The sequence below is a fragment of the Pan paniscus genome, chromosome 13, assembly GCF_029289425.2.
Source record: "Pan paniscus chromosome 13, NHGRI_mPanPan1-v2.0_pri, whole genome shotgun sequence".
NCBI lineage: Eukaryota > Metazoa > Chordata > Mammalia > Primates > Hominidae > Pan > Pan paniscus.
Window position 1 is genome coordinate 127468647 of NC_073262.2, and position 13931 is coordinate 127482577.

The 13931-nt window shown below is 37.5% G+C and overlaps 1 protein-coding gene across 12 annotated transcripts in view; it reads right to left on the reverse strand.

Moving 5' to 3' along the window:
- Window positions 1–13931, reverse strand: part of DOCK10 (dedicator of cytokinesis 10) — a 277788-nt gene that overhangs the window by 88395 nt on the left and 175462 nt on the right. For all 12 annotated transcript variants that reach the window (XM_055109148.2, XM_034955285.3, XM_034955280.4 and 9 more), the window contains exons 12-18: window positions 13121–13342; window positions 12809–12931; window positions 10939–11021; window positions 5090–5212; window positions 3193–3272; window positions 1181–1368; window positions 622–687 (exon numbers count right to left, since the gene is read on the reverse strand). In XM_055109148.2, the coding sequence (XP_054965123.1) occupies window positions 622–687; window positions 1181–1368; window positions 3193–3272; window positions 5090–5212; window positions 10939–11021; window positions 12809–12931; window positions 13121–13342 (885 nt within the window). The remainder of the gene's footprint in view (window positions 1–621; window positions 688–1180; window positions 1369–3192; window positions 3273–5089; window positions 5213–10938; window positions 11022–12808; window positions 12932–13120; window positions 13343–13931) is intronic.

A 13931-nucleotide genomic window follows, 5' to 3' on the forward strand; every position in this document is an offset into this window, starting at 1 on the left:
AATAAAAACCACATACTATATATCAAATATGAACTCTAAAAAATGCCATCCAGTTGCAGCTTTGCAGAGTGAAACACCACAGTTCCTACAAACCTCATAGTTTTATGGATCTTACTAAATCATGTGATCAGCAACCGGGACTGACTTCCCAGAGCCATTTTTCCAGTTCCTCAGGCACTTGGCCACGTGCACCTTCCGTAACTGTGAGCATCCCACGGGTCCCCCACATTAGCTATTGGGCCAGTATGCGGCAGTGCTTCTGCGCAGACCATATGAGGGCCGGCTGGGGTGTTCTGTTTTAAATCAAGCACGCCGAATCGAGAGGCAGGCTAATCTTTGAAAAAGGCAACGTTTTCCACAGGGGAGTCTTGGCATTTATTTCACATGAGAATGGTTTCCTTTTTTCCCAAGTCGTGAAAAGCTAAACGAGCTATGAGACAGGAATTTCTAATAGATCTAGTTAATGAGGACTGTTAAATCAGGTATGTTTCAGATCTAAAACAAATGTATTAAATGACTGCTCTTTCAACCACACTCACATAAAAAGCCCTGCAATGGTGGAAAGAATCCCTGCACCTGCCTTCCCACTTTATGCTGGGTCCCTTTGCTGACTTGGCTCACCTTCAGGGGCTTGGCACTTTCTTCATCTGAATTTTTGAATTCAATGCACACAGTTATATTCCGTGCCTGAAATTACGGAGAGAAAAAATGGAAATTGTAATTTCCTATCAAATAACATAAAAAACCCAAGTGCCTAAAATAAGTAGCTTCTAATTAATCCGAAAAATGTAAAATACCCAACATTTTCTTGTGACATTATCCATAATCTTCTGAAATAACAGAAAGATCTGGAGAGTGTACTTAAAAGGGAAGTAAAAGCTCATATTGAAAGGGGGCAGGCATGCTATTTTTAGAATATCTTAAGAAACTAAAAAAAATAGTCTAGAACAAAATTATTTAAGACTGATTTAGAAAAGATTATTAATATGCTACAAAACTGCATCCTTAAACACTTCTAAGATAAAACTCATCAGTGCCTCTTACTAAACATCTTCTCCAAACGGTTTTCTATGACAGAGTGTTGCCCCATAGTAATTTGTATTTGCACATTCAGGAACTATCTTATATGGTCTAAATACAGTGAAAAGAAAAGATGATATCTCTGAAACTTATATCATACCTTGTTGAAGCATTTCTGGCTATCATACTTGAGGTGTTTGGGGTAAATATAAATTTGATTTTTATATACTCTGTAAGGCCGACAATACTTTGTTGAATCGTAAACAAATTCTTCCACCTCCACTGTGGGTTCTGTTTGAGCCATCATGTTGAAAGGCTTGACAGGGATAAAGGACGATGTTACACCATCTTAAAAAATCAGAAAATAAGAGTTTGTCATTTAATATGGTTCTTTTAAAGTGAACAATAGTTAACATGTTTTAAAATGAACCCACTCAAGATAGAAACTCCTGGCTTGTACACCAATTGATATTAGCTTACGCTAGCATGAAAAATTTGTAGGAGGTGGGCATGGCAGATTAACAAGCTACGTATTTAATATTAAAACTGATGTCTCAGAAAAAAACAGTAAATCTTTTAGACGGATTTATAACTATTTTCTTTTTGTATTAAGCTTCCCATAAAAATAAATTTTAACTAATGAACCTCTGAACATAGTAGCCAGATATTATAAGAAATAATCCACCAATCTTTGCTATAACACAATAAAAATAATACATATTCTGATACATGACTGAAAAAAGCTTTGTCCCATAGATCTATTACTGATAGTACCAGATAGATTAATAGCAATATCTCTCTAAATATCTCTCTACAGAATGGATTTCACAGCATGGGCCTGAAGCCCCTCTCTTCATCAGTAGATACGGTTTATTTATTTTTCTCTTCAGTTTCTACCACCTTTTAAAACCTATCCTTGGAGGAACAGCTTAAGAAATAGTGATTAGGAATTTATAAATCAAAACTTCTGTCACCAAACAGTTTGAAGCCTGAAGTTGTGGTACTGAAAGACCAAGGCCTTCTACCTCCCTTTACCCCACCTGGAATCTGACTGTGTTCTAAAAAGCAAAATGATTAGCTATGAATGCTTGAGAATCAGATTACTGTTTTCTTTTTTCAAAAACCAATTATGATATTTTTATTATATGTTCAAATTTCTCTAAGATTCTACCATTCTTCCAAAGAGAATATTGAGTGCCTCATTTGTCGTGTTTCATTTCCATATCAGGTAGAGGAAATGACTTGGTTTATCCTCTGCTTTTTCACACCAATCAATATAAAAATGATTTTGAACCATGGCTTAAGTTAGAATGCTCATTACATTTCATATTAAAATGACTTGTAGAAAGTTACAAGGATGGAAAACTTAATACTGCAGTGGCAATCCAAATATCCCATGGCAATAGTCCTTTCCCTGTTTAGAGTTCATTATAGGAGGCCTTTATTCTTTTTTTTTTTCGCATTGCTGAAAAAGTCACTAAAGGGTAGAATCAGAAATAACCAAACAAACTAATTTTACCACTTAAAAATTAAATTCTGAAACTCTTTTATAAATAAAGTTTAAAAAACTCCTTCTAAAATTGATTTTTTTTACTGACAATACTTTTGACCATATTCTGAAAAAAATATATGTTCTCTGTATAATAACAGAGTCTGACAACATTTCAGTTATAATCATTGCATGGCCACTTGAGTGGCTACACAGTGTTCAGAGTAACCCTCTGGCAGCACAATATGGCAGAACTAGCCTCTCTTTTGAGTGAGAGGAACTCCCTCAATGGGAGAATATATTGTCCCATTATGGATTATTGGTTTGTTAATCTATCCAAATCTGACTTTCCTCCTCTGAAACCCTCTGGGGTTTTGAGGATTAAATGACATAATTTAATACCTTGTTAGGTGCATGGTGCATACCAGGTAAGTAAGTGTTAGGTTACCCTGAATATAGTTCTTGCCCTACAAAACTCATCATCTGTCTTAGTGAAGCAAAAAGAAGCTCCACATTTCTGTAGCATCATGAATTCCATATATTTCAACTTTTGGGAAAAAAAAAACCCAAAACCTTGTAACCAACCAACTAGCCAACCAACCAACCAACCAACCAACCAAAAAACCCCACTAAATATTCAATATTCAAAACTCTGCAACCAAACCATGACATCATCATCATACTTGGATGCTCCAAGGGAACGTTGTCAACAGCAATATCCAGGCTTCCAGGAATGGTCTGCATTTTGCTTATTCTGTCGGCCCTGTAAGAGTGCATGAGCAAGGACACACACACACACACACACACACACATACACACACAGAGTATTATTCCAATTTTCAAGAAAAAAGCAGTCATCTATAATTCTGAGCTTTGTTAAGGGTAAACAGCAGACTCCCAAATAATCTTGTGAATGATTTTATCTAGCTAGTTTAATTTTGCAAACTAAAATACATGTGATATTGCAAATAAAAATACAAATCAGGGAGGGGTCAAGTGACAGATTTTCTGAAAAAGATTTTAAATTTATTTCCTTCTACTTCAGATAACACAAAAATCAAAAAAGTGCAAGAGTAAATTATAGAGTTTTTATTAACAAAAGCTAATAGTATTTAAACTGGCTTAAGTAACACACTCTCATAATGAATTTTAAGAAGTTTTGAGAGCAAGCGTGGTCTTTGCTACAATCGCTAAGTGGATGGTCCATATTCTTCCTCTTCACCAACAAACAAGGAGGACAGGGACCCTTCCCTGAGCCCTGTTTCTTCTGCTCTCTCCCACTCCTATGGTGTATGCGGACACCCCTTCCCCACCTGTCTCCCACTCACATGCACTCCCTGGCTCAAGTCCTTGCATTTCCCTCCCACTCTCTCTCTATTAAAACCTCTCGCCAATCTTCCTTTAGAGTAAAGTGGAAGCTGCTGGTAACAGTCGCAAGTGTTATCCTTCTCAGGAAATCTACTTCGACAGGTGGGATAATTACAGTGATGGGTCAGAGTCAGCTCTTCTCAGCTTGTGAGAGCTGAATGTTCAATTTTTAGGAATTTTGCTTGACAGCTAAGCACAGCTGTTAATAGAAATTAAGTTACATAAACTTATCATTAAAGAAATTATATTAAACACAAAGGTAATAAGTATTCAAAATTCACCACTTTCTGATTATTTTACTACATGGTAAGATTATCTGTACATCTCTAAGTTTATGGTGGAAATGCTCTATTAGGGTGCACATCTCTTCCTAACCCTATGTTCAGTGAAGCCTCATTGATAGGTTGGAATCAGCAATGGTAGGCGAGTTTACACCATAGACACCGGCCATCAGTAGAAGTCCGTTGTTTCCTTAAAGAGTTGCTTGTGAAACATTTGTCGGCACACCACTGAGAATAAAGGCCACAAAGTGTGAGGCTGAGATGAATAATTTAATGTCAGCGTTGCATTGTGTATTCTAGGGTGCCCCCTTAAATTAGACAGTAATAATTTTCCTTGCTATTCACTGATAACATGGGTTTTGTAAGAGTTTGTTTTTTATGTTTATAACAGATCACCCCAGAACCTTCTGCCTATTCTCTTCTGCTCAGCATTACAGCCTTTCATTCTTCAGCACTGGAAAAAAGTAAAGAGGAAAGGCTGGGCCTTAGGAAGCCTATGGTATGGATTTTGGCCAGGATGTTTGATTACTTTAAAGGGGAGTCTCTGAAGTGGATCCTCTGACCCCAGCTGATCTCTCTCAGCCCATGCCATGTGTGGAAGAGATAAGCTCTTCTCACTCAGATGTGCTCGAATTGTGGACTCAGGAGTACAATTACTATAGCAGTGTTGTTATTTTAAACCATTAAGTTTTGAGGTGGTTTGTTACACAGCAGTAAATAACTGACATAGTTTAACATTTCACAGTCCTTCCATATAATTCTAGCAATTTTTACTTTTGTGGTGCTATTTGGGCATATGTGAAGTCACCTGAAAAATATCTGCTTTCTGGAGGTTTGGGTGTTCGAGAATGAGATCCTTAGGTATTTATGAAGTGATAAAAAATCAACATGGCTGATTTATGTTAATTTCGAGAGTATTAAAAAAACATACCTTCTATAATCTGATACTAGTTTAACTAGGTCCTCAGTTGAAATCTTGCTACTTTCTTGTCTAAACAATGGTGAAAATCTTGAGTCTCTGTCCACATTTCCCTGGTTGTCCTTAAATACTGATCTAAAAGAAAATATTTATTCAGGTTGGTAGTTGGATATTGTTTATAAAGTTGTGTTTTTAACCTGACTATATTAATTAAACTTCTCATTTATAATCAGAGAAACTCTAAGAACTTATAAAATAAAAAGACCAAAAACTTTTACAAATGCTTCATTTATACAGTTTATTTTTGTTATCTTTAATTTATTATTTTTAACTCTGTATCCGAAGTGATAACATTCCATATTACAACTATATTTTTTATGATGTCTCACATTTAATAACTTGTATCAAAACCTTGGAGTATCAGGGAAGTGGAGAAGAATAGGAACACAAGTTACTCTTTTAAATTATTTTTCCAAGACACCTTAAACCTGGGCAGGACAGAGTCACTTCAATTTGGGTGGCACTACTAGGATTTACGAGTGGTGGAACGGGGATAAGGTTGTATATGTGAGTGTGGAAGGCCATACTCTTGACACATTTTCATGGAGCTAAATGTGCCCATGTCCTAACTTTTAGGACAGAGACAAAGATAATACGGAAGGCACCTGAGTCAGACTGTTGTTTTAAAGAAAGAGAACACTATGAATCTGAGCCACTTATTTCCTTCCTTGGTCTGTTTCATTGGAACCAAGGAAAGTTAGGCTTAGTTGAAACACATAAATAGCTTTTGTCCAAATAATATAGTAATGTCAGGCAATACTTGCTTCACATAGGTACCATGCTTAGATGTCAGTTTTACATGAAGTTCCTCATATCTCATCATACAATGTGTGGTCAAAAAAATAGATCCATGTATTTTCTTCAATGTTAGAGAAATATTGAATTTTTACTTCAGTGTTAGAGAAATATTGAATTCTTACTTCTTTTAATGTAATGTTTTATCACTCTTTAAGTTAACTGAAGAATTCATTGCACAGGCTGAAATGGCCACTTAAATGGATATCAGATTAAATAGCTTTAGTGTTAAATAGAACACCAAAAGAAAATAGGCCAAGATTTTATCAAAATGATATTTTTAGACTCCTTCAACTTGCCTCCTCATTTTTTCTCTGTTAAGTAGTGAATGAGGGAAGGTAAAAAGGCAAATAACGTTGGGGAGACAGAATAAAAATATTAAACATGAATATTATTTTTATTTAAATATTATAAAGGGCGTTTGTTTCAGTGCATCACATGTTGAAACTAACATGATACAATTCCCAATATGAAAGGAAGTTAAACTGAGCTTGAACAATAGCTTTTTAATTAGTGACTTCCATTTATTGATAGATGTGAATTGTGGAACTCGATTTGCCCTTATCCACAACTCTGTCATGGAAATTGCTCACTTACATTGGACTTTTCATAAAGAGAATGAAGAGTACAGCACCATGGGAGAAGTTTTGCTCACAGTGCCATACAACATGTGGTTGCTCAATAAATATATAACTGGTGGCTGGGCGTGGTGGCTCACGCCTGTAATCCCGGCACTTTGGGAGGCTGAGGTCGGGGGATCACGAGGTCAGGAGATTCAGACCAGCCTGGTTAACATGGTGAAAGCCCATCTCTACTAAAAATACAAAAATTAGCTGGGCATGGTGGCATGCACCTGTAATCCCAACTAGTTAGGCTGAGGCAGGAGAATCGCTTGAACCTGGGGGGCGAAGGTTGCAGTGAGCCGAGATTGTGCCACTGCACTTCAGCCTGGTGACAGAGCGAGACTCCGTCTCAAAAAAATGTGTATATATATATATATATATATATATATATATATATATATATCTGGCAGGAGAAAAAAGAACTGATTCATTTACATAGATGGTTTTGTGATGGCTGGAACGCTGTGCCTAGTTCCAACTGCTACAGTTGAGCAATGATATTGCGAGGGTCTCAGCACCATGATCTTTGGGGTATGATTGTAGGAATCATGAAATATAGCCCAGCCATTCGAAAACCATTTGTGTAAGCTTTTCGTTTTCTTGCCCAAAGGAAAAGAACCTTAGGTGTCCCTGATAGATTCATTCACAAACAGCATGAATAACCATGATGTGCAGAATGAAGCAGACATATTTTTTGTGTGTGTGTGGCTATGGAAGAAAACACATAAAAGTGGTTTTCAGATAGCTGAAGATTATTTTGAAAAATAGATTATTTAATAATTAGACCTCTAAAGAGACAGACAGAAGGAAGCACTGTGGGATGTACTTGGGTTTTTGTCCCTGGAAAGAGTCAAACAGAAGTTGGATGACCATTTGTTGAAGACGTTGTCAGTATGGGAATCTTAAATGACAGCTGCACTGTGCACCTTCCATAATTGTAGAGATACGAGAATGAAATGTTTATTTTAATTTTGCTTAATTAAAAAAATTCAGTGTTGAGTGCTGGTTCACTTAGAATATCAAATGAGGTAGTCAAGGAAATCACAAAAGAGTCCTGGCAAGGATGCTGGCACCTAGGATTCTGGGGCTGATATGCATGGAAAGAGATCCATTCACAACCTGACACATTTGGAAGGGTCAATTTTCTCCCGAGTCAATGAGTATAAAATACCCTGGGTAGTCATCTGTATGTGTTCTCTATTCCTCCCCAAAGGATAACCTTTTCACTGTAAAATGGTACTGCAGCTGGTGCCAAATATAAGAATACCAAATTAATTTCAGAAAAAAACGTGGTTCACAGTGATGAGCATCTGTGCGTACTGCAGTGGGTGGGATGATTAAATGTGGGTAAAAATATGGTCATAATCTAAATTGTCAGTTCTACTCTTCTAATGACAGTTGATTGTAAAGGCCAACATGTCTTAGGGCACACTGAAATCTACACTGCGAAACAAACTGCAATCTAGAAAGCGTAACAGGAAGGAGCAGTAGCCTCAGAATCAGGAGTATCAATTAGGTATTGAAGTATGTCAGGAAGCTGGTAAAGACATGGGCAACAACCAGCCTTCCTCTGATGCTGTGCACATTTATTTGAAGCAGTTTCCACATTGTGAAAGAGAAATTAAAATCTTTGGCTGGATCTTTTATACTTTTTTGTGGTTAGCTAATCCAAGTGGTCTGACATGATATCTTTAGAATTGTGCTGCTAACTATTTTTCTCAGTTGTGAGAATTTATGTGGAAGTAAATCACATATGTATATACACAGGTTGGTGGTGTTTCCTAACCTACAACCAGACCACTAATTGGGCATTAATATGGTCTAAGCTTGTGGTTTCATTGGCTTTCCTATCCAAGGAATAATTTCAATAGTCAGTAATACTGTCAGCCTCCCTAGAGACTTCATCTGTCTTTCTTCCAGCATATTTAACTAGACAACTTCAAAGCAGGATTGTCACTTCTCCTAACTTCTCAGGTTCTTTCAATAATGGGTAATTCTTTGACTTCTCTCCTTTATATTGTTCTTCACTGCCCCAAATTTATCAGAAAAGGGGACTTGGTGAGATAGATATGATCTCTGCAAGTGACTTTTAGTAATAATAATATTAGAAAAAATAATTTCTAAAAATAACAATCTTTTATTGGGTACATATCTGTGCTCCTTAATCCTTATAACAGTAAATTAGATATTCTTATTTTCTTCTTTTGTAGATTAAAAAATAGATAAAGTCAGGTTATAAGTAACTTGCCCAAGCTCACTTGGCTAATAAAGGATAGAGCGTTTTTTTTTTCTTTTTTTAGAGACAGGGTCTCGCTCTGTTGCCCAGGCTGGAGTGCAGTGGTGCTATCATAGTTCATTGCAACTTCCAGCTTCTGGGCTCATCTCTGATGATTCTGATACTCCCATCTCAGCCTCCTGAGTAGCTAGGACTACAGGTGTATGCTACCACCCTTGGTTAATTTTTTAAAAGTTGTTTTTGGAGATTGGGTCTCACTATGTTGCCCAGGCTGGTCTAGAATTCCTGACCTTAAGCGAACCTCCAGGAGACCTTGGCCTCCTAAAGTATTGGGATTATAGGCATGCCCCACCATGCCTGGCCAGAGTTAGGATATTTTGAGCTCAGCTCTGTCTGGTTCTAAAATGCCTGTTTCTAAAACCTCAGAGCAATGTTGGATCCTTAAAGTGAAAAATGTGTGCACTATTGTAATTTTGTTATACTGGAATATTTCACAACAGACATCTTGCCTCTACTTGCCCCAGTAGGTTTTCTGGAGGGAACTGAGAATGCTTAACAATACCAAAAATGTTTAATCAGTGAATTATAATTAGTTAACCTTTGTCTTAAACCTTATGAGAAATAAGAACAAATTCATTATAAAGGGTTCTGCAAGTCTAAATACCATCTTTTTCATGCAGAATGTCCTGGCATTAGCTGTTCCTATAGAAAGAGATAGAAAAGGGAGGATTAAAGTACTACTCATGATCTATTTTACGCCAAATGCTCGTGCACTTGAGATTGCACATACTGCTCATAACACAGGTATTGTCAGCTGCAATTTATAGCTGGGGACCCAGAGACATGGAGAAGAAACTTGTTCCAAGTCACAGTAAGCAGTGGCCTGATCTGCAACGTTTATTAGACTCCCAGGCCTGGACTCTCCCTCCCTTGCTATGACACTGCCTTAGGGCAAACTAATTCCTGGAGACTGCGTGAATCTATCTTGATTTACTGCTGCCCAAACTTCCACATTTCTCCTTCCTACACCTACTCATCTCCAACTTTAAATAACAACCTCAAAATTATGACAAATATTGGTGAGTTTACTCTGAATATACATCACTGGGAACTGTGAGACTTAAAAATGGCATAATTAACAGGTTCTCTCTTCCTTCTGGATGCTAAAGTTGGATACATTGAGATAATGTTAGCAAAGTTCAAATGAATACTTGATGGGCTGTCTTATTTGCCACCACACCTGGCTAATTTTTGTATTTTTAGTAGAGACAGAGCTTCACCATGTTGGCCAGGCTGGTCTCGAACTCCTGACCTCGGGATCTGCCTGTCTTGGCCTCCCAAAGTGCTGGGATTACAGGCGTGAGCCACCATGCCCGGCTGGTAGCTCTAACCTTTCTTAGTTCATTCAGTGTGTACATTGATGACCTTTTAGCCTTATGAGTCTATGCCAGGCTCTTCCTCACTTAAGAAATTCTTACACTAATAAAGATGTAAAGAGATTGATGAGGACAATAATAATTGATGATTAAACAGTTCTGAAAAGCAATTATGGTTCTTCATGAAGAGGTCATGCATCCAAGTGAATGATGTGTCCATCTATGTCCACAGAACTCAGACTTTCTTTCAGAGGCAACTGGTACTGATAAATTTGGCTGGGCTAAACAGTATCAAAATCAAAATGAGTTTAAATGATTGGTTTGATGGTTTCATTTGGACGTCCATATATAGACCTGAGCTCTACGCATAGATGAAAACAAGCAGCTGCATAAGAAATTACAGTGCATCTATCTGAATTTTAGGCACACCAGACTCTCAGGACTGACATAATGTCAAAGGTTTGTTAAGTCAAATATACATAATAAACAATTTATGACATTGATTTGATATCTACCAAGAACCCATAGCATATCTGGTCATGCATGCAGGGTACATGTGTCACGGCCCTCTATTATAAACTGTATTGCTAAACTGTCTTGTGAAATGTATGTCTCAGAGAAGCTCAAGATGTTTATGAAGATGACCATATTAGGATTTTCTAGGTGTAGACACATTAAAAATAATAGGCAACACAAAAACGTTCAAAACTGAAGCTTCCAATGCCACCATTAAATGTATTTCTAGTCTGTTGGCTGCAACTGTCAACATACCTTACTGCCCAAGCAAAAGGCATACGGTATTTTCCCAATTTGCTGCAGAACTGTCTGTTGGATTTTAGTATCTTTTGTGCATACTAAAGAAAAAATAAATACAAATATTGTTTAGAATAGCACTTTATAAACTGTACATATAAAATAATACTAAATACTTTTTCATATTATTTTATACTGAAACTCCACTCCCTATTACCTTATAAAGAGCCAAATGGTGTCCTATGTGTTCAAACTATTGTATAATGTTTTTCTTTCTTTCTTTTTAGTTTGGAAATTTCAAATGTAGAAAATAATCCATGTCTTGGAATATCAACTTTTTTCCTTTTTTTGACTTAAAAGATTTTAAAATCTTGAATGAAAGTATTAGCACATTTACATTTACAGTCCATTCTATATCCCCTTTTATTTGTTATGGCAGAGGGCAGGAGACTGGTTCTATAAAGAGTCATATAGTAAACACAATGGGTTTCATGGGCCATATAGTCTCTGTCACAAGTTTTCAACTCTGTTTCTGTAGCAGGGAAATGGCCATAGACAATCCATAAATGAATGTGACTGTGTTGCAATAAAACTTTATTTATCAAAACAGAAGGCAGGCTGGATTTGGCCTGCACACCATAGTTTGCCAAACACTGAATTATGGGACTCTCATAAATATGTTAAACTCCTTCCTAAATTGTCATACATGCTAAGATTCAATTCTTGTAAGTTATTTCCTCAGTATATTTCTTTGGCATGGAAAATATAGACTTTTAATATTTCTTTTCTTTTCTTTTTTTTTTAGACGGAGTCTCGCTCTGTCACCCGCCCAGGCTGGAGTGCAGTGGCAGGATCTTGGCTCACTGCAAGCTCCGCCTCCCGGGTTCATGCCATTCTCCTGCCTCAGCCTCCTGAGTAGCTGGGACTACAGGGGCCCGCCACCACGCCCGGCTAATTTTTTGTATTTTTAGTAGAGACGGGGTTTCACCATGTTAGCCAGGATGGTCTCGATCTCTTGACCTCGTGATCGCCTGCCTCAACCTCCCAAAGTGCTGGGATTACAGGCGTGAGCCACTGCGCCCGGCCTTAATATTCATTTTCTATTAAACAGTAATATTTGATTATTAAAGAAAATCTAATAGAAAAGAAGAAAGTAGAAACATATTACCTGTAGTTCCACCATTCAAAGCACAGCATTCTCTTTCCTCTTTTTCACTTAAGTGATATTATAATTTGATTTACAATTATTTATCTCACTTTGTTCATCATCAGCATTGCTGATGTCTCATTCACTTGCTTTTACTCAGATTATTCCTAAGGTTTCATTATTATTAATACTCTGATCCTTGGGGTGAAAGCTTTATCCACATTTGAATTTATTTCTACCATTAGATTCTCAGAGGTCAGAAATTACTGGGTCAAAAGAAAGTAAAGCAAAAAGATAAGCTTAAAAAAATTTCTGGTGGATATTCATTTCACCAATAAGTGAGTATTTCAAGACATACAAATTTGATAATTCAGCAAGAAAGTGTGGCTTTCTGTCTTAAAAGCAAATGAAGTTGGCTGGGCATGGTGGCTCATGCCTGTAATCCCAGCACTTTGGGAGTCCAAGGCAGGCCGATCACTTGAAGTCAGGAGTTCAAGACCAGCCTGGTCAACATGGTGAAACCCCATCTCTACTATAAAATACAAAAAATTAGCCGGGCGTGGTGGCATGCACCTCTAATCCCAGCTACTGGGGAGGCTGAGGCAAGAGAATCACTTGAACCTAGGAGACAGAGGTTGCAGTGAGCTGAGATTGTGCCACTGCACTCCAGCCTGGGTGACAGGGAGAGACTCTATTAAAAAAAAAAAAGGAAGTGAAGTTATTTACAAGATTATACATTACCTTGTTGGAGTCTGGGTTCTTAATATAAGGTTCGGCACCACTTGCAATGTTTCCCATCAAGACTTTTTCGATTTTGGCCACCAAAACAATTTCAGAATGTGGATTGCTTACAGAAAATACAGCCTGTGTACAAAGAAAGCAGCTAATAAGCATGGAAGAAACCACATTGTAGACATTTACAAAATTCCATTTTTTTAAAAAAGGACAGCTTTAAGGGAATTTTTATTCAGGAAATTGCTCATCTTATATGATCTATTGGTAAGAATATGGTACAAGCATTTTCCATCTCATCACAAGTAAACAAAGTGCCACCTGCTTTGGAAATTTTAGCCATTCCTCTGGAAGTCCCTTGATGTGAGGTTCTTCTGATTGTCTTGGAGTGATGGTGTCGATGTTGCCATTTTCCAAAGCCACAGAAGCCCCCAAGAGCATCTGTCTGACAGCAGCATGGTTTAGATCCACATGAAAATCAGCAGAAATCTTCCTGCTGTCTCTGAGGTCATAAAGTGCCACACTCACAAAAAAAGGCTCAATCTGCATGAAAAAGAAAGAACAGATGTTTTTGACATAAAATCATTATCCATGAGACAGCCTCGTTACTACATCATTTAACAAAGCAGTAGATAAAATACATGCAGCAGGCAAGCTCCCCTTGACTCAGTGACCTGGAATCCTGTCCTCCAGCAAGTGCCTTAGATCCCAGTACTGTATCTCATTGGTTCTTTAGTTTCCCTGCCAAGAACTCTCTTCTTTATGTTGCATTTACATGCATGGTTGGGCCTTACAAATCCTTCCAGTTATTTCCCTTACAGTCTTAGAAAATACATGCCACCTAAGTCTCCAAGACCCTTGAAAATCTGTAATGAAATCCTAGAAGTTTCGAGACTGCACTGTGGTTGAACTTCACTAGGCCAACCACATCTCTGTTTTTTATCACAGCTTGATAGAATCATAATAATAGCTAACAGTTATTGAGCATTTGTTACGTGTTTGTCACTGTTCTAAGGCACTCCTAATACATTAGTGTCACAGATACATATTAAAACACAAAACACTGTGGCAAGTAGGTAGGTGAGCATCAGGTTGTGAGGGAGTCTGTTGGCAGAGAGGGCAGGAAGTTTCC